At 38.9% G+C, this 20,803-nt stretch overlaps 1 protein-coding gene across 2 annotated transcripts; it reads right to left on the bottom strand.

The window, feature by feature from the left end:
• Nucleotides 1-4,289: 4,289 nt before the first annotated feature.
• On the bottom strand, nucleotides 4,290-20,668 carry LOC141442414 (uncharacterized). Of its 2 annotated transcripts, XM_074107391.1 has the most exons (4): nucleotides 20,560-20,668; nucleotides 11,734-11,938; nucleotides 7,159-7,271; nucleotides 4,290-5,572 (listed from the first exon to the last, which is right to left on the bottom strand). In XM_074107391.1, exons 1-4 carry the CDS (start codon nucleotides 20,642-20,644, stop codon nucleotides 5,457-5,459), a joined length of 519 nt encoding a protein of 172 aa, XP_073963492.1. In that variant the 5' UTR covers nucleotides 20,645-20,668; the 3' UTR covers nucleotides 4,290-5,456. The 2 variants fall into 2 exon arrangements, with proteins under 2 accessions (XP_073963492.1, XP_073963493.1); XM_074107392.1 differs by lacking the exon at nucleotides 7,159-7,271 and having other exon boundaries at nucleotides 5,533-5,572.
• Between the last annotated feature and the right edge of the window lie 135 nt (nucleotides 20,669-20,803).

Below are 20,803 nucleotides of genomic sequence, written 5' to 3'. Positions count from 1 at the left end.
GTTATCTCAAGGATAGAAAACAGTGCGTGGAAATTACTAAACTTATTGAGAATGATAAAATAACCTTCACATCAAGCTACAAACTCAATCAATTTGGAGTACCACAGGGCAGTATTCTGGGCCCACTTCTGTTCTTGTTATATGTTGATGATCTAACAAAGGCCACAAACCACAGTTGTATCCTTTTTGCAGATGATACTACGTTGCTTGTAAAATGTAACGATACCGTGTCATTTGAAGCAAAAATTAACGAAGCTTTGATAGAAATAATTAATTGGTTAGATAATAATAATTTACACATTAATCTTGGTAAGACAAAAATTTTACAGTTTCAAACATATAAAAGTAAATATATTCCGATAAACAAAGTACCAAGATTCTAAGGTTGAGGAAGTAAAGTACGCTAAATTTCTGGGATTAACCATAGATTGTTATTGTAATTGGAAACCTCACGTTGACAGCTTACGCATCAAACTGGATCGTTTTGTTTACGTATTGCGCCGTGTCCGCAATGTAGTATCGGAGGCAGCAGCTATGTCAGCGTATCATGGCTATGTGGCATCCCTTTTAAGATACGGCATTATATTGTGGGGTAACTCAGTCGATGCAAACATAATTTTTAAAGTACAAAAAAAATGTATTAGGGCAGTAGCTGGAGCGGAGTTCCGCGAACACTGTAAACCGCTTTTTCAAAGTAGAAAGATCTTAACATTACCGGCCATGTACATTTTTGAGATATGTGTTTTTGTTAGAAAACATTCATCTTATTTCAAAACTATAACTGCCAAGTCAAAGCGAGGAGCATATAGACACAAATTGTATATGCCAAAGACGAAACTTTCTCTTACAAAAAATAATGTTCACGGAATGGCAGTACAGATATTCAACGTGTTAACCGATGATTTTAAGATTCTGCCTTTCAATTTGTTTAGGAATAAGTTGTTTAAGCATCTGGTTGAAAACAGCTATTACTCTATAGACGAGTTCATGACGAATTGTAAATTGTAAGTACTAGATTATGACATCATGTTATTTATTAGATATTTATAATCATTTTATTTATATACATTTGACATTTAATAATATTTTGACATAAACTTATTGTGAATAATAAAATGTAACTATGTGATCTGTTAGAATTGATAATGTGATTTTATAAATATTTGTACGCCATACTATGGCAAAACAAGGAATGCAACCTATGACATTATGTAAGACCAATTTATACCCTTGTTTATGCAAATAAATATTTTTGAATTTTTGAATTTGAATTTAAATGTTACTGAAACACGATATCTAGAATGAATAAAATGCGTTGTATTTCATATTCTTTAATAATGTAAGTTTTATTTTCAAAACATCCGGGTTCGATTCCCGAGCTGAGTAAAAGTTTTTGAAAATGTATGGTTGCAGTTTTTCTTGTTAAATATTAAAATCAATGGCATGGTTCCTAAGAACAGATCTTCGTATGTATTATAGATTCAGACTTTCCCATACTGACCGATATGAATGTTACACCCTTTATAGGCGAAGTCTGCTAGAAATACCTTAGAATTATGATGATCGTGAGTCATTGAGTATGTCAGTAACAAAACAGAGGAACTTTAACATGTAATAGTTCTTAATCTGCATATTCAAATTGAATGTTATTTTTTAATGTATATCTGAGTCCCATTAGGCCCTATAGATAACTGAAAATTCAGGGTTCTAGCTTTAGCCATAACAAAGTACAGTCGTTACCACATGTCGACGTTATACACTCCTCACAGTTTACGCAATAAATATTTGTATTTCTATTTCGGTGCAAATGGAAAATAGTCCACTTGAATTTGGACCAAAATGAATATCATCCAAAGTGAATTTTGTCAAAACGTAATTGTGCTGAAAAATACTTACAACCAAATTTATTTCTGTTGTAACTTAATTAAACCCAAATGGCAATTGTCCATTATAAACTAGGAGCAAAATTAAATAATGAAAAGTGAATTTTGTATAAATCAAGTCATAACTTAACATGTAGGCCCAAAATAAATGATTTTGGGTGAAATTTCTTTTATTTTTTTTATTTTTATTTATTTGAATTAATAACTTAACGCTTATCTTTATATTAATCGTATGTATTTTGTAATTAGTACCTACTAAGTAAATCTGTTATTCACCTATCACCCACTTATATTTTATTAGCACATTTTATTTTAACACTACATCGCACGTTTAAGCGTTTTTATCCTTAATGGCATGTAATAACTTACGCCATATACCCAACCGCCCGCTATATCGGGTCCCCAAACAATGTAATGAATATGGCAGAAGAGTCTGGAAGTGCATCCTTCCCCAACTATTAAACAATTTACCGTTGACAATTGCGAAAAAACTAGAAAGTAATAACAGTAAACAAATTAAAAGCGCGATTAAAAGATATTTTATGAAAGATATATTTAAGAGGGAAGGGACGGATGCGCACTCAGACTTAGGTTATATGTAAGTTAAAGCAAAAACTGCATGCATGGAAAATAATGAATTATATTATATAAGAAATTAAATATCTACTCGCATGTATACTTAGACTAATTACGCGTGAGCAACTCAGTCTTTCGCTAATCGAGGCCACGCAAAATCCTTAAAATTAGGATTAAGGACTCTTTAATTATTGTAAAATGCTTTTTGTTCTTTTGCTTGAAATAAACAGCTTAATTTTTTTTTTTTTTTTTTATGTAGCACCACTGGTAGATACCACGGTTGCCGGCATTCAATCTCACACAGATACTGGCAGAATACCAGCGCTACGGTTTGTTTGCCGCGGCATTATGCTGAGTCAGCGCCTTATCTTCATTACATAACATGGCTCCCTGTATTACAATGTGGTTTCTCTATATCTGTTTTGTATCTTTTTGTTCTCTGTATGATTGTTAACGTGTTTTTTCTTCTTAACGTTTATTCCTTTGTTTTTTATCAAAAACGTGTATAGAGCCATGTTATTTTGTTGTGAGGATTAAAGTTTCTATCTATCTATCTATCTATCTATGTAAATATATATTGAATTCGTTATATTTGGTCGTTTTTTTATCGGCATACATCAAATTTGATAATTTTTTTATGTATTACAAATTGTAATTTTTCTGCTTTGACGTACAATTTCGAGCAGTCCATTTTCCGTTTGCACCAAATGACAGTAAATCAAAAATAGGAACCCACATGGAAAAAATACGAAATAATACAGTGGAAGTTAAAGAAACTTTAGGATGTTGTCACTTCTGACAATTGTAACAAAACATCGGACACGAAGTGACTGCGACAATATAGCACAACATGGTAGTAAATGACTTCAGCCTCGACTATACACCTACTACACTGTGTTATTTTTGACAATCTACAAGTCAAATGAAGTTAATTTCTCTATGACACTAGTGGCCTAACTTACTATTTAAAAGATAATCAAGAGTTAAGATAATTAATTATTAGATACAGCGTAAAGCTTCCTAATTTATGACGTTTTTTAAAAAATCCATAACTAATCCATTTTTAATTCACACTCCATAATTTAGCAAAAGATAGAAGCAAAAGAAAGTTAAACATGTAGATTTTTGATGAATCTCTTATTTGTTACGTCAATTTTATTTGTCCAGTTTGTTTATTTTACAATTTAATTATTAATAATGTCTGTGAAGCTATTATTATACCGGGTGTGGCCTGTAATACGAGCAAAAAATTAAAACGGAGATCGTCCTCGTCAAACTGAACAACATTAGTTCAGCGACTTTTTAAAATAATGGAGTCTTTATTTTTTTTTTCATTTTTTCATACAAATTAAATACTGCTATTAATGTACGCAATCTTAGAACACAACAACTGGCGTCACCTGTCACGCTACATACATCAAGCATTTTGCTTTACATTGCTCCTTCGAATAAACTTAAAAGTGCAATAAAAATTGAAAAACTAATTACTTTTAAAAGTCGCTGAACTAATGTTGTTCAATTTGACGAGGACGACCTATGTTTTAATTTTTTGCTCATATTACAGGCCACACCCGTTATGCAGGAAAATAGATTTTTGCAAGTACTCGAAAAAAATCTTTCATTTTTTTTTTATTTCACGAAAAAGTTAACTATCAGGTAGTTCATATTAATGAACTGAGCCGTCTGCCGAAATTAACGGAAATAAAAAAAAAATATCTACATGCGATTACGATCGTACCTTCTCCAATTACAAATTAAATCTACAGAGAATAAGAAAACTATTGTTTTTTTTTATTAAGTTGTTTATTTTCAAAATTATGTTAATCCTATATAACAAATAGAAAAGATCTTTAGTCTGAATAATATTACAGATTTATTCGTTAAAATAATAACAGCAAAATAATACACATAAATTTGAAATTTAATTACACTCTATAAGAAGTAGTAGTAGATGGGACACATTGCTTCAAGAATGCGATTTTTGAAGCAATGTGTCCCATCTACTACAAGAGATGTGAGAAGAAGCGAATGCGGTTCTACGATATTAGCAAAGCTCGAACGGCCATCGATCCTTGAAGCAATGTGTCCCATCTACTACAAGAGATGTGAGAAGAAGCGAATGCGGTTCTACGATATTAGCAAAGCTCGAACGGCCATCGATCCTTGAAGCAATGTGTCCCATCTACTACAAGAGATGTGAGAAGAAGCGAATGCGGTTCTACGATATTAGCAAAGCTCGAACGGCCATCGATCTTTGAAGCAATGTGTCCCATCTACTACAAGAGATGTGAGAAGAAGCGAATGCGGTTCTACGATATTAGCAAAGCTCGAACGGCCATCGATCCTTGAAGCAATGTGTCCCATCTACTACAAGAGATGTGAGAAGAAGCGAATGCGGTTCTACGATATTAGCAAAGCTCGAACGGCCATCGATCCTTGAAGCAATGTGTCCCATCTACTACAAGAGATGTGAGAAGAAGCGAATGCGGTTCTATGATATTATCAAAGCTCGAACGGCCATCGATCCTTGAAGCAATGTGTCCCATCTACTACAAGAGATGTGAGAAGAAGCGAATGCGGTTCTACGATATTAGCAAAGCTCGAACGGCCATCGATCCTTGAAGCAATGTGTCCCATCTACTACAAAAGATGTGAGAAGAAGCGAATGCGGTTCTACGATATTAGCAAAGCTCGAACGGCCATCGATCCTTGAAGCAATGTGTCCCATCTACTACAAGAGATGTGAGAAGAAGCGAATGCGGTTCTATGATATTAGCAAAGCTCGAACGGCCATCGATCCTTGAAGAAATGTGCCCCATCTACTACCGCTTAAGTTTGCCGATTCCTCTTTTTTGGAATAATTTTAAGTATTTCAAGTAAAATCAACTTACACCATTTCACATGCAGCAGCTTTGCTACATATAGTGGTACCGCATCGTTTCTTTTCACATCTCTAGTCGTATGAACAATTAAAAATACTTTTGACTGCTATAGTATTTATTTGGAATTCTGAACACCGAAATAGAGATCCAACCAAGGACAATTCCATGACCACCTCACGCAAACTGACCGAATACTGTAACATACGCCGTAATCAATTGCTCGCCAATGTCCTGTAAAAATTAAATCTTGCTTACTATTTTGATAAAATTGGCATAGATCACTTTTTTACAATGTGGTCTAATTCCAAAACCATTTCGAGAAATAGGTTTATTAAATTACTAGCTTTTGCCCGCGGCTTCGCTTGCGTTAAATTTGGGATTACATATACATCGCACCCTTCGTGCGAGAAACGCGTAGATGAAAAAATACTACTTTTCAGGAGAGCAAAAAACGTCCTCACACTTTTATTATATAGATCGTACACAATATTGGCCTAGACGACTTTATAGATAAAAAATCGCTTCTAGTAACTGACATTATATTTTTTATAAAATTCATAAATTACTAGAAAATCGTTAAAATATAAGTTAATTACTTTTTTCACGAATGCTTTAGAACATATCAGAACTTAATCATAGTTACGTACTTCTGATCAGTTTAAAAAAAAGTCTTATCAATGTAACTAATACTTACGTATTTCTGAGGGTTCTAAAATTCATTTTTGACATTGGTGTACATAAAGTTACGCGTTTCTTGCTTACATAATTTAGCTACACACAGAATCGTAACCTGAAATACGTTTTTATTACTGAGTAAGAACTAATTTAATCTTTGAGTATCTCGAATTAATTCTTTGTTCCGGGAATCATATTTCAACCCCTTATAGCCTTTTTTTCGCAATAAAAGATAGCCTATGTTCTTTCCCAAGGTCTATTCTATTTCTGTACCAAATTTCATCCAAATCGGTTCAGCGGTTTTTGCGTGAAAGCGTAAAATACAGACAGACAGAGTTACTTTCGCATTTATAATATTATATAATATAAATATTAGTATGGATGAATCCCTTATTTCACCCCCACAGGAAGAATGTTAAAAAACGCGCGAACAAATATCTATTTATCTCTTATCACGTGCCCAAATGCCAAGTTTCATAAAGAAATATCGATTTATCTTCGACAATGACGATCTTCCATATAAACTTTGATCCCCTATTTCACCCCCTCACAGGAAGAAATAAAAAAAACGCGAGAACAAATGTCTATTTATCCCTTAATCACGTGCCGAAATGGCAAGTTTTATAAAGATTCATCGATTTATCTTAGATAATGGCGACCTTCTGTATGAACTTTCATCACCTATTTTATCCCATCACAGGTCAAATTTTCAAAAAAGCTCAAACATATACTGACATTTTACTGACTGCCTAAATGCCAAGTTATATGGTTTTATCTTCGACAGCGACGAACTTCCACCATAATTATAAACTTTCATCCCCTATTTCAACCCCTTAAAGCCTCTTTTTCGCGATAAAAGATAGCCTATGTTCTTTTCCAAGGTCTATTCTATCTCTGCACAAAATTTCATCAAAATCGGTTAAGCGGTATTCGCGTGAAAGCGTAACAGACAGACAGACAGACAGAGTTACTTTCGCATTTATAATAATAATTATTATAATTATATTATTATTATTATTATAGTATGGATATAAGTATGGATGGATTATGACTGCTATAATATATATATATACACACATATAATAGCAATTAAAATCTTCTCTTCTAATAAAAAAAAAATAAAAATAAAAAAAGATACTTACTGTGTCCTTTCAAGCAGTTATCCATGTACATGTCACAGATCGTCCTAAACGTTCGGACGTTTTCTACGGCCCAATAGTAGTTATGGTAAGCGCAAACTGGGTTTACACCCGAACTGAAAATAATAATAGTATTTTAATTAATTTCTCGATTTTTGTTGCAGCAAAAAGTTCTGCAAATGAGGGTGATGCTATAATGGACAATATTCCCCGAAAGAAAATGGAGCTGATCAGACAGAAGACTAAAGTGAATAACGTAATAACATAAATAGAACGCAGAAAGTGGAGATGGGCAGGACATATTGCTAGAATGGACCACAGTCGTTGGGCGAGGAGAGTGCAGAAGTGGAGACCCCGTCCCGTGCTAACACCCGCGGTAGAGGATGATCGGCAAGCGCAGCGTAGGACGTCCACGAACGAGATGGACGGATGACCTGGTTAAAGTCGCGGGTTCACGGTGGATGCAAGCCGCTTCCAACCGAGGCAACTGGAGGTCTATGGGGGAGACCTATGTCCAACAGTGGACGTCCAATGGCTGATATGATGATGATGATGATGAAATGATGTTTTGCGAATATCGTGTTTTGCGAATATCATGTTCAGCGACGGAAGGGAATCAAGTAACAATTATCACCATCTTACATTAAAGAAACTGAACTGTGTTAAAAATGAAGCTGTGTTAAATACTTGTGATGTATAGATATCATTTAATAATATTGTAAATCTGTTAAAAAAATATATATACCTCGTTGAGTTTCTTGCCGGATTCTTCTCAGCAGAGGTTATTCCGAACCGGTGGTAAATTTTTTTTGACATTCATAAGTGCTTGTTTTAGCTTAAATTGAATAAAGATATTTTGACTTTGACTTTGACTTTGACTTTGAATGACATACGAGGGTAGAACGTATTTGCTGCAAATGTTATCCCATCGAAAACATAAATGTCAAATGAGAGCCAAGTTCATTATTAAGAATATGCGTCTTTGTTGACTTCGCTGACAAAAGGATTGAGATCTATGTAGGCGCCAAGTTGGTGCCCTATCATTTTATCCCCAGTCATTTAGCAAATTTAGCAAGTTTATCATTCACAACATCATAGCATACTCATCACATTGTCATTAAACAACTAGGTACAGATTTTACACCAATTTTTTGTACCGAATAATCAAATTTCTATTTAGTATTGTATACTTTGGCAAATAGTTTATTTACTATTTATGTGGGAATGAGGGTGAGTTTTTGTACGAATGATTTGCTGGACAAGAGCGGACGGAATGAACGATGATTTCTGTGGAGTGAATGGGACAAGTCAGTGACATTCGATCGGGTGAGCCTATGCGCTAGTTGTGTTTTCTGTTTTCTCTTGTGTAAAGAATTCCATATTTAATTATATATTAAACTTTTTTACTTCCGTTTTAAAATTTATTTTCCTTCACACAATCCCACATTTATCTTATCAAATAGTAAACTAACGTACCTACGACCTACAAACTTTCAGTTAGTCAGTCAGTTTTCAAATGATAAGATCAAAATAGAAACATTCTTAACCGACTTCAAAAAAGGAGGAGGTTCTATGTTCCAATGTTTGTATTTTTTTTATGTATGTTCACCGATTATTCAGTCAATTGTGGACCGATTTTCAAAATTCTTTTTTAATTCGAAAGATATTCTTCTGAGGTGGTCCCATTGTCACCAAGTCAAGATCTGATGAAAGAATCCTAGGGAGATCGAGGGCAAACCTCAAATTTTATACGCACACCTATGGCAATTTTGGCATTTTTAGCATTAAGATGAGCATTTACATTCAGAAAGTATCATTTGGTAACCTGGACCTGATGAAGAAGACCTTAGATAACCAATGGAACTCATCAAAGCTAATTAATGCTCGCTCATCTATAAACGATCATGATTAATAAGCAGTAATAAGCGACTACTCTTTTGAACTGATCTGATGCTGAAGCCAGAAGGTAGGCAACGGAACTAAGTCGTGTTTGGGCTTAATGGAATCGTTATGAGATGTAAGTACTTTAGCTACAAATCACTAAAAAGTGAGAAATAAAGAAAATGTTTAACAAAAAAGTAAAACCGACTCCAAAAAAATAAAAAAAATAACAAAAATGGAACTGACTACAAAACCCTTGAAATATCTTTCAAGGTACGTACTAGCTCGAAATCGGTGCCTTAGCACGATCCAGCAGGAGGGATTGAAACCCATAGTATGTAGGTGAGGTAGACGACTATTGTCCCACTCCTGCTGGCTGCACAGAAAAAAAACAGAAAAAGAGACCAGCGCTGGGAATCAAACCCAGGTCCTCAGCATCCGTGCTGCGTGCCATACCCCTACACCACCATTGGACAATCCACACGGACAGTTTGTATTTTCGTTGGATTTCACGGGATGGCCGTAAAAGTAACAAATTTGGAGTTAAAGTAAAAAATACAAAATACTCCAAAAACCAATCTTAGTTTTTTGAAACAACATATTTGTGAAATTAATAGTATATAAAACGTTGGTTGTGAAATGAACTTTTGTCAAACAACGTGAAAGTCAAAGTGAAACATTAGTAAACTCTCCAGGTTATTTTTCTTGGGATTTAATGCAACTTTAAGACTTGACTTGGGTACTTTAATAATAATAATTTAATTTTCGACCAACTTGGATCATTGAGTTAGTAATACAGTTGAAAAAACTTAGTGTTGGTTAAGACATACAGACCTCACAGAAGGACAACTACAAACAAAACATCACTACCACAACATTTAGGTATTGCGTCGCACGTGAAGTTGACAAACAGTAGTGGTCTGTAGTGGTTCACGTAAGGGCAATCCAATCTGCCCGCTATCATGCGCAGGACCACAAAACACAGATAGTTCAGAAATCAATCTCCATACAAGTGCGCTCGAGCAACGCACACATAGACACTGCTCATCTCGGCCCAGTTGGGACCAGTGCGACCGCGAGTGCCATCCGCTTGAGACCGCGTCTGTGAACTTTTTGTGCAATAATGAAGCAGCAAAAAATAAGTTATCATAACTGTTTAGTGGACGGTTGTTTAAATTAAATAATCGTGAATTTCGCCAAGAACGAAATCGTCGCAAGATATTTTCTGTGACAAATTTATAATATAACAATGACATTAAAATTAAAATATTTTAATTATTAATTTATATTTTATTGGACGGTGAAAGAGACGCATGCACAAAAACTGCATACTGCAGAGATGAAAATGCTGAGATGGTCGGGAGGGCTAACAAGATGGAATAAAGTCCGGAACGAATTTATACGTGGCAGCTTCAAGATAGCCCCTATACCCGAGAAACTAACGGAAAGTCGACTGAGGTGGTACGGCTATGTAATGCGTAGAGATCAGGAACACGTGATCCAAAAGGCGTTATGCCTTTCGGAGAATAAAAGAGGCGGAGCACGCCCCCCCGTCAACCTGGTGGACCAGTATGAAAAAACTTATATTTCCATTCTTACCGTTTCATTCTCAACAATAAAACCAACAAATAGATACGAGTGCCACTACCACGATAGTTTTTTCCATAAGCCATAGTTGTCAACCTTAGAGCGACCGCCGAGCGTAGGTATGAAAAGTGAAGTACATACAGGAGATTGACTTCTGAACTATCTGTGCTTTGTGGCAGGACACTGTCAAAGACTGCTTATAAGACTTCACTTGGTTAGTAATAAGAAAACTAAAACCTTTCTACTAAAATCTCGTACTAAATGTATGGGAATGTTTAATGTCAAAACTTTGGAAATTTCTAGTTTTATTTTTAATGAGTTATTGGTGTCATTTTACTCCTTAGCTAACGTACTTTTGATACCACTTTAAAGTTTTTTATTACCTGTAATAGTTACGGAATAATCGCCTATACACTTAGGATTACAACCTGTATATATCTACAATTTTCTTAATAACGACATCTCTTGTCCGGGTGAGCGGTTAGTTCAAATGGAATGCCGAAAGTTTCTCGATGAGGGCTACGGTATAGATGTCGCTAGCGTCACTGCTTAAGTGGCTAAATAAGAAACAAAGAAGCTGAGATATGTGGTGCATAGGGGAAATTCGTGTCTGTACCGTTGACCAACAGTGGTGTAGCGGTATAGCACGCGGTACGGAATACCGAGGACCTGGGTTCGATTCCCAGTCTTGGTCTTATTTTTCTGGTTTTTCTGTGCATCTATATTTCAGTTTGTATTTTCAATCTACAATTTTCATTTTCTACAAGAAAAAAGTCAAGAATCCCTCATTGAAGTTGGCTCCAAGTGTCGGAAGACACTAAAGTTTTAACCATTGAGATCTATGTACCTTATGGCACTAGCCCGCCTTTTGGAACAAAACACGCGGCGCATCAATCATCAATATTATTTTGACACAACCCCTGTCACGGATGTCAACAAACTTTATTGAAAGGCTCACAAATCCGCGCTGTGAACAAATTTTGTGCGCCGTTTTGATGTTTGAAACATGCAGTCTATACTTAGATGTCGATGGTTTTTACATTGTGCTATTAGACTGACTCACAACTTGCTTAGACGCCCGATTATAATCTATTTTATAAATTGACGTACGATAATGATGTTACACATTTGGTAAAGTCGTCGAAGCATTTTTCATTAGGGTTATCCAAGCCCATGTATTGCTCGTTCTCATACTGAAATATGTAAGTGGTGTATTCGCCAGAGTCTACAGTGACATCTTTAAAATCGCTTAAATCTTCGGTCGAAGTCGGTTCCTCTTCCGTTGGGAATTCCGTTGACTCTTCTACGTCTTCCTCTGTAAACAAAAACCAAACAGTCATACGTCTATTTTCAAAGATTAACACCACTACCTTTTCTAACTATTAGTTAATAGTCTGGCTAGGACTACCAGGGTGTAAACTACAGCCGAATTTGGTAGACCAATTTAATATAAATTAAAGATCATTTTCTCTCATCTTTCTCAATCATTATGTGTAAAATGGATCGATTTACCTGCCGTTTAGTTAATTTTAAGTTGGTTAATATCTAGTTTGGACCCTTAAATTGGCAAGAGTAAAAAAATACAAAAACAAGTGATACAGTATCATACCTTTATTTAAGGTCTACAGAAAAATGAAAAAAAAAATCTAGCATTATTGGTTTTTCAGAAAATCTACGTACATCACCATGCACGTTGCCAATTCTATAAGAACAAAGTAACATTATTGTGTGTACACTCGGTGCCCTTAGTGTAAGTTTTTGGTTACAAAAAACGTCTCGATCGCGTTCGCGTTAAAATCTCAATTTGAATGGAAACACGAACTTAGCAAACGTTCCGATAGAGGCGCTGTTCGTGTTTCCATATAAATTGAGATTTTAACGCGAACGCGATCGAGACGTATTTTGTAACCGAAAACTTACACTACGGGTACTATTCGTGTTTGCATACAAATTGAGATTTTAACGCTAACGCGATCGAGACGTATTTTGTAACCGAAAACTTACACTACGGGTACTGGTTACCGTAAATTTTTATGCAAAAAAAACCTACATTATTTTAATAAAACATCATTTATACTTACTTGGTTTTGGTATATTTGGTATAGGTATTTTAACTAAATGAAAACAAAACACCGTCAATTGGTCTCTTAAATATTGAAATTTCCCCATTAAACTATCTAAATATTTAACTATCTGTATTGAAATACACTAGTTAGTATTACAATGATAGATAAGTAAAATGTTTAAAATCCTTGAATGTATCAAATCTGGCAACTGAAGTTTGTTTACATTTAGTTAAATACTCGTATCTATCCAAATCAAGTTGTATCTAAATCAATCTAGTAAATCAAAATCCTTCGATAGTCTTCTGTAGTTTTTTTATTGTCATGTTCGAGTGTCACATATAAACAAAAATCATAAGTCAAAAAATGGTAAAGGCTTGTATCAAAAAGGTTCTGCAACAATCTCCTCCTCGCTGCGAGAGCAGCATCAGTGGTGGCAGCAGCTAGCAGTGGGAGTAGCAGCACCGGGCTCGTCAGCGGCGGCGCGCAGGAGAGTGACGACCCTGGTTACGGGCCGACGAAGCGTGCCGCCCCGCGTGGCGACGTCCACGATGCGGACGCGCCCGTCGCGGCCAGGCGTGGTCGCAGTGACCCGGCCTCGCGGCCACACGTTACGTGGCGCGTTGGGATCTGCAATCAAGACAAGGTCACCTACGCGAACATTACCCCGCCCGTTGTCTCTGTTCCACCTTCTTCTCTCATGAAGATTGGGCAAGTACTCGCGAATCCAGCGCGACCAAAAATGGTCCGTTAATCGTTGAGCTATGCGCCATTGTTTTCGCAGGCAGAGATCTTGATCTGAAAAGTCTCCAGGTCTTGGCAGTGGGTTAGATGCTCCCAATAAGAAGTGATTAGGTGTTAATGCCTCCTCCTCGTTTGGGTCTAGCGATATATGTGTTAGAGGGCGGCTATTCACAATATTTTCGGCCTCAGCAATCAAGGTAGCGAGGACCTCTTCTTTTGGCGCTCGAGAGTGCAGGGTAGCGTACAGGGCAGTCTTCAAACTACGTACAAGGCGCTCCCACGCCCCACCCATGTGTGCAGCATCAGGTGGATTAAACCTCCATTCGATACCGAGTGCCGAAGTCTCGTCTGTCAGTCGTTGATCTTCAAACACCTCTTGAGCTGCGGCCCGAAGTTCTCTGTCTGCTCCTCGAAAGTTAGTACCGCAGTCTGAGTACATTTGCTTTGGATATCCTCGTCGTGCAGCCATGCGTCGAATTGCCAGTATAGTCGAATCGGTAGAAAGTGACGCAGCAAGCTCAATTGTCACAGCACGCGTATTAAAACAGGTAAAAAGTACGCCCCATCGTTTTTCGTGTCGACGCCCGACTGTGACTAGCATTGGCCCGAACAAATCGACACCGCAGTAGGTAAACGGTCTGCAGTGATGATGAAGTCGCGCCGGCGGCAGGCTAGCCATCATAGGTTGTTCACAGCGGGCACGTCTCGCCTTGCAGGTAACACAACGTGAAATCATTGATCTGACTGTAGTGCGTAAATGCAAAATGTGATACCGCTGACGTAATTCGTTTATTAAAGTGTCTATGTTGTTATGCCCCAGCTGTCGGTGCTTGTGTTCAATAATCAACTTCGTTACATAATGCCGCGCATCTAAAATAATCGGCTGTTTTAGTTCAATCGGTAAATCTCTTGCAGCTTCTAGTCGGCTTTGTACGCGCAGCACGTCCATTTCGTCGAGTTTTGGATTAAGTCGGTGCAAGCGGCTAGCAGGCTGTAGTCTTCCAGTACTCTGCAGAGCTGCTAAATCGTCATGAAAGCTGTCTTCTTGTACTTGTCTCAGAATAAACTGCTCTGCTCGCTTTTCATGAGCTGGGGTCAATTGTGACCGCTGTTTTCTGCACTTTTCTACGAATAAAAGAACTCTCGCTATGCATCTCAGTAAGCGGCGCCAGTTTGAGAACCTTGAGAAGTCTACCAACTTTCGTGCGTCCACAATTAGAAAAACTTGTTGTCTTTCCGTTGGTTCTTCTTCCTCATAATGCTTCGGGACTTCTGAGGGCCAGTTGTCTTCAGAAAGACGTAAAAAATCTGGGCCTTGCACCCACTTAGCTTGAGCGGCTTCTAAATTACCATCTGCTCTGGTCGCACCGTCAGCCACGTTCAACTGTCCTGCGTGCCATCGCCATTCTTCGGACTTAGTTAAATCATCAATCTCCGACAGTCTATTGGAGACAAATGGCGTTTTCTTCCTCGGATTGTTATTTATCCACCACCAGACGGTCTGAGAGTCTGTCCAAAAGAATCTTCGACAGATGGTGATATCTTGCTCCTTTTCAATGGTCGCCGCAAGCCGAGCTCCCATCAATGCAGCTTGTAGTTCTAGGCGAGGTATAGTCGACGGTTTCAGAGGAGCGACACGACTTTTTGCTGCTACGAATGATACTTTGCTGTCTTGTCGTAGAAAAGCAACGCAAGCGTATGCTTGTTCAGAAGCATCAACAAAAACATGTAGTTGTAAACCTACAAGCGTTCTGAGTCCATAGCACCGGGGTATGGTGAAAGTCTGGCATTTATTTAAGTCGCGAAGCCAACGGTACCAGCTCTCTGCCGTTCTTTCTCCAATGCGCTGATCCCACTGGGTTCCACTTCGCCAAACATCCTGCAGCATGATCTTTCCTCTAATGAGGATAGGGCAAAGGAAGCCTAGAGGGTCAAAGACGGACATAATAATCTTCAGCATCTCTCGTTTCGTCGGTCGTCGTAAACCTTGCGCTACATCTTTGTCTACCTTTTTCAAAGTGACATCGAATCCTAACACGTCCGTCGTAGGTTTCCAAATGAGTCCCAAAGTTCTTTCTTCGTTTTCTGTTTGCTGCAGCAGATTAACAGCATTTGAGTCTGAAAGTTGGGGCAATACACACTTTCTGTTAGAAGCCCAGCCTCTGATTTCAAATCCTCCTGCACTGTGCACCATCGCCACGTCTGTTATGAGCTGCTTCATCTCTTCTTCAGTGTCAACGCTGTCCAAATAATCGTCGACATAATGCCTTCTCTTTATAGCTTCAACAGCGCGAGGATGAGTGCTTATAAATTGCTCAGCATTTCGACGCAGGATGTATGTGGCCGTGCAAGGTGATGACGTGGCGCCGAAGGTCATTGATGTCATCTTGAATATTCTCGGTGGGTCATGTCGGTTCATCCCCCGCCAAAGAAAACACTGCGCTTCCTGGTCTTCAGCAATAATCTTAACCTGAAGAAACATCTCTCGTATATCGCCAGTGACCGCTACAGCTCTTTCTCTAAAACGCAGTAGGACACCAAGCAGTGAGTTCAAGAGGTCTGGTCCACTCAATAGTTCCGTATTCAAGGAAATCCCGTTCGTCTGCGCTTTGGCGTCAAATACTAGCCGAAGTTTGCCAGGCTTGTTGGGGTTGCGAACACCAAAGTGAGGTAAAAACCATAATCTCTTACCGTTCAAGGGACCCGTGACTTCCTCTGCATAGCCTTTCTCTAGCATGTTGACAACCTGCTTTTCGTAATCTGCAGCAAAGCTAATTTCGTTGTCCATGCTCCTCTCGATAGCCTTGAGTCGGCATTCTGCGCTTCGTCTGTTATCCGGAAGTTTCACTTCGTCAGATCTCCACAATAGTCCAGCCTCCCACCTGTTGTCAATTTTCTTGCTTTTTTTGTCCAGAATGTCTAGTGCACGTCGTTCCTCAGATGAGTTCCTGTGGCTGTCGTCGCGCTTGACCCCAATGCTGTCGAATTTAAAATAAGATTTAACTAAATCGTGTAGACTGTCATCAGGGTGATCATGCAAATGACAGCCATAATCAATACCGTTTGGTTTTCCGGCAGCGAATCCATGCAAAACCCAACCTAATCGGGTAAGCGAGGCAACGGGCTCATTCTTTCGGCCTTCTCTCACCTGCCTGCTTACTATTAAAAACCAATAATCTTGGCCGATAATCATAGTAGGTTTACCTCTAAATGTCCGTATGGGAATATCCGTCAGGTGTGGCAGCGATGCCAAGTCGGTACAGTCCAAGCTTTGCGTGGGAAGTGTCAAGTTGTCAACTGTGCGAACGTTATCTAATTTGTGCGTGCCCTCTGACGTGCGAAGTGTCAATGACACGCGGTGACTTGGTGTGCACAAACAGTCCCCTACAGCACCATGAAGCTTGAGATCCGCTACCGGACCCTCGGCACCAACTATTTCAGCAACACGACGCTCGACTAAGGAAACCGTTGACCCTTCATCTAGGAGAGCAAAAGTCGACATACTTCCTGCTGGCCCCTCTACGGTGACTGGTAAGACCTTCAGGTAAACCTTCTTGCTCGCTTGGTCCCAAACATTTGCCGTCGTATAAGAACATTCAGGTTTACCTTCTTTCTTGTCCTCGCCTTTATGCCAGTCGTCCCTATGCAGCAGCGAGTGATGGCCACGCTTGCAGGTCGTGCACTTCTTCTTCGAACGGCAGCGGTCACGGCGGTGCCTCGACTTCAGACACGCAAAGCATAGCTTTTTCTCGCAAGCCCAATCCCAGCGCTTATTGACATCGAGTATTCTGTAATCAGAGCAGTTATCAATTGAGTGGTCTGTCTTACCACAATAAATACATGTGAGCATCTTCTTTGGTTCAGCGACGGCGTTGACAGACGACTCATCCTCCTCCTCTGTGATTGTAAGTACAGGTCGTTTGGATGTCGATGGGATAAATCTCGCTGTGGGCTTCTGGGGTAATTCGACTGCACCAGCGTTACATACCTTCTCAGCTTCTGACATGAGGTACTGTGCGAGCGCAGAGAGTCTGGGTGCACATTTGTCTGACGCTGCCCAATAATCCAACCAGCGGTATACTAAAGACTCCGTCAGCTTACCGACCACCTCGGTAACCAGGTCTGGACTGTGTAAGTACTCCATCCGCTCTGTCGCCTCTATTGCCGCTACACAGTTTGCGACCTTGGTCGCCAAGACGAGTAGGTCGGAGCGCGCGCCAGTGAGCTTCGGCAGCCTCTTCATGCTTCCTATAAGCTTGTGCAGCACCAGGTCGGGACGGCCAAATCGCATTTCCAACGTCTTCAAAATATCGGCTGCGGAAGAGCGCGTGGTGATTAATCGGGCCGCCACCGCTTCCCAAGCCTCTCCAGTCAGGCATCGTTGCAGGCGAGCCACGTTCTCTTCGTCAGTATATTGACCGATCACCGTCGTCGTTTCAAAGGCGCTCTTAAACCGAAGCCAGTCAAGCGGGTCACCTGAGAAGGTTGGCAAATCTCTAGCTGAGAGGCGACCGATGAGCTTGTCGCCGGTGGGTGCGGTCTGGCTTACTTGTTTGACAGCCTCGGTTATCGCAACAGCCAACGAGGCGATGTCTTTGTCAGGGTGATCTCGCAGCTTAACCCGCTCAGGTTCATAATCATGGTGGGCGCACTGACCTCGATGCTCGTCAACCCATTCTTGCACCCTGGACTCCGCGGAAGCACGCGACGACTTGCCGTCCTCGTCGAGAAGCGCTATTTGTTCCGATAATCGTGCCTCGATCAACTCGCGCTCTGTGTCCAATCGTTGTTGCTCTAATTTAGTCTCGATAGCCAACCTTTCTTTTTCCAGCTCTGCTTTTTCCCGGGCCGCGCGCGCCTCCAGGAGTCGTTTCTGAGAGGCGGTGCTCCGCACCGTGCCCGCGCCGGATGAATGTGCTGATCGCATAGATGGCTCTTTAGTGACAGCCGCATTCGATTTTCGTAACTCGGTTTTATTTTTGTTCGTTCCGACTCCGGCAATTCGTCCGCTACGGAGTCGAATTTGTTCTTCATCCATGTCCAAATTAATCCGGTTCGTAATGGGCCACTTTGTATCTAAATCAATCTAGTAAATCAAAATCCTTCGATAGTCTTCTGTAGTTTTTTATTGTCATGTTCGAGTGTCACATATAAACAAAAATCATAAGTCAAAAAATGGTAAAGGCTTGTATCAAAAAGGTTCTGCAACACAAGTATAGTGTGGAACTGTCGAAAGCAATTTCGTGTTTTCGTTTTTCCAACAGCGAAACAAAGGGGCATATATGAGTTGCTCTGAAGATGAGCTCTGGTTGAGTTCGAAACGCGCTCAAGTGTAGATGGCGTGGCTATGGATTGCATAGTTTAATGTGAGCAAAGCATCATATTAACTGTGGATGGCCAGGGCAGAACTTTTTCTCTAATGGGTGAAAGACAAGCATCGTGCATGCTTTCAGAATTCAATCGGTTTTGGATATACATATATATTTATCAACCTCATGCTCATCCAATAAGCAGTATAGCAAATTTAAACGTTCCAAAGAAGAGTTTAGACAAGGTGCATCAGAGCTATCATCAGAATCGAATTGTGGCGGTGCGTGCGGGTTTAATTTCCTCGTCCGGATCAGAGCTACCATCAGAACATGCATTTTTTACGGGAATTAAAGCTAAAATCTTATGCGGTCGACTTTGTGTTAAGCACTGCAGACAAAGAAAGAAAAGCATACTGTTTAAAAATATTTAAAATAAACAAGGGGACGTAAAATCATTAATTTGAAAACAAAAAAAAAGTACAGGGAACTTGGTAATGTACACCGTGGTTACCGAAGTTTATTCTAATTCACCTTGTAGTTGGCAACGTACATGGTGGTTACCGTAGTTGAATGTAAGTACTTCTTCACAAACTTGGCAACGGTAACCGTGGTGTACATTCTAATTTAACAGTGATTATCGTTGTTATCATGCTGAATGTACACAAAAGAACGAATTGTTCTTATACTTTAGCATTTTCTCATAAAACACAAAACATAATAAGCATAACTTGCATAGAAAAAAGTTGAATTTTTTTAATAAACATTTCCCTAGGTACTAGAATGCGACGCCGCGTCGAACTTATTTTTGACACTGATTAATTAGAAATTATTGCCAAGTCACATATTTTTTCGACCATTCATCATAAAATTATTTAGTAGTTTTTAGTCATAAAAGTTTCAAAAAATATATATATTGATGATAGGATTTTTTATTAACTAACGTACACGGTGATGCCAGTGCCAATTTAAGGGTTATCTTGGGTAGTGTTTCGTCGCGTCAATGAATTGACACTACCACCCTCCACATACTTACCGGGTAAGGACTGAAAACAGCGAATATGCTGAGTCCCCCCGTCTTTGCACGAAATTGTTTTATTTTTTGTACCTCACTTTATTTTAATTTGTCTTTCTGATTTTATTTTGTGAATATTTTTTTTTAACTTAATTAGGTTTACTTTTTGGCGTCTCCGTAAGGCTCCGTTTCCACCAGAGATGTGCGCGAATGTGTTGCGAGGAATGTGTTTTCATGAACCAATAGAAACCAATAAATTACTGAGACTCCGCTGTCCGTCTGTCCATCCGTCTATCACTGAGCTCTATCTCTTGAGCCGTATCGTATAATAGAAATTTTCGCATAATATTATGTATTAATGTGGCCGCTATAGTTTAGTGTATAGTACGTTAGTTATATAATAGTTTAGTTATTTATTAATTACAGTATAATTTACATAAATTTCAACAACAAATATTAAAAATAAAATAAAGTAATAAGCTTGTATCACAATTTTTAACAAAAACTTATGAACTGTTTTTAAAACATTGTACGGAGGTACGGAACCCTTCATGTACGAATCTAACTCGTACTTAAACGATTTTTACTATCAGTTTAGGTTCAGGTAAATTAGGTGGGTACGACGACGAACAACGAAAGCAGTGCTAGGTACGATAAACCTGCACCAAGACCAAATTAAGTTATTCATCTACGCTATTGTCCTCTTGGAGAAGTTCTGAGCAACGAGCTGAGGAGAGAGCTGTGCTCGGAGTTTCTTTGCGCGATAGAATCCGGAATATGGAACTTTGTCGAATCAATGGATACTTACGGTCAGGTACCACGTAAACATTAAACGCTCTTGTTAAACAAATCCCACTCAAAAGTAAAATCCAACACTTGTCGTTTAGAAACATGTTAGTGTACAATTGACATTTCAACGAAAGTGAGCGTGATATGAAGAAAATCCGACTTTTGTGGACACGGATAAAAGTGATTAATTCTTTTAATTACTGTTGAAATGATCTCATTAAGATCAAGATTAAAGTGATGAAGTTGTTAACAGTGACAATGAA

The sequence above is a fragment of the Choristoneura fumiferana genome, chromosome 25 (assembly GCF_025370935.1).
Source record: "Choristoneura fumiferana chromosome 25, NRCan_CFum_1, whole genome shotgun sequence".
NCBI lineage: Eukaryota > Metazoa > Arthropoda > Insecta > Lepidoptera > Tortricidae > Choristoneura > Choristoneura fumiferana.
Note: the sequence above shows the minus strand (reverse complement) of the source record. Positions and strands in the feature narration are given on the sequence as shown.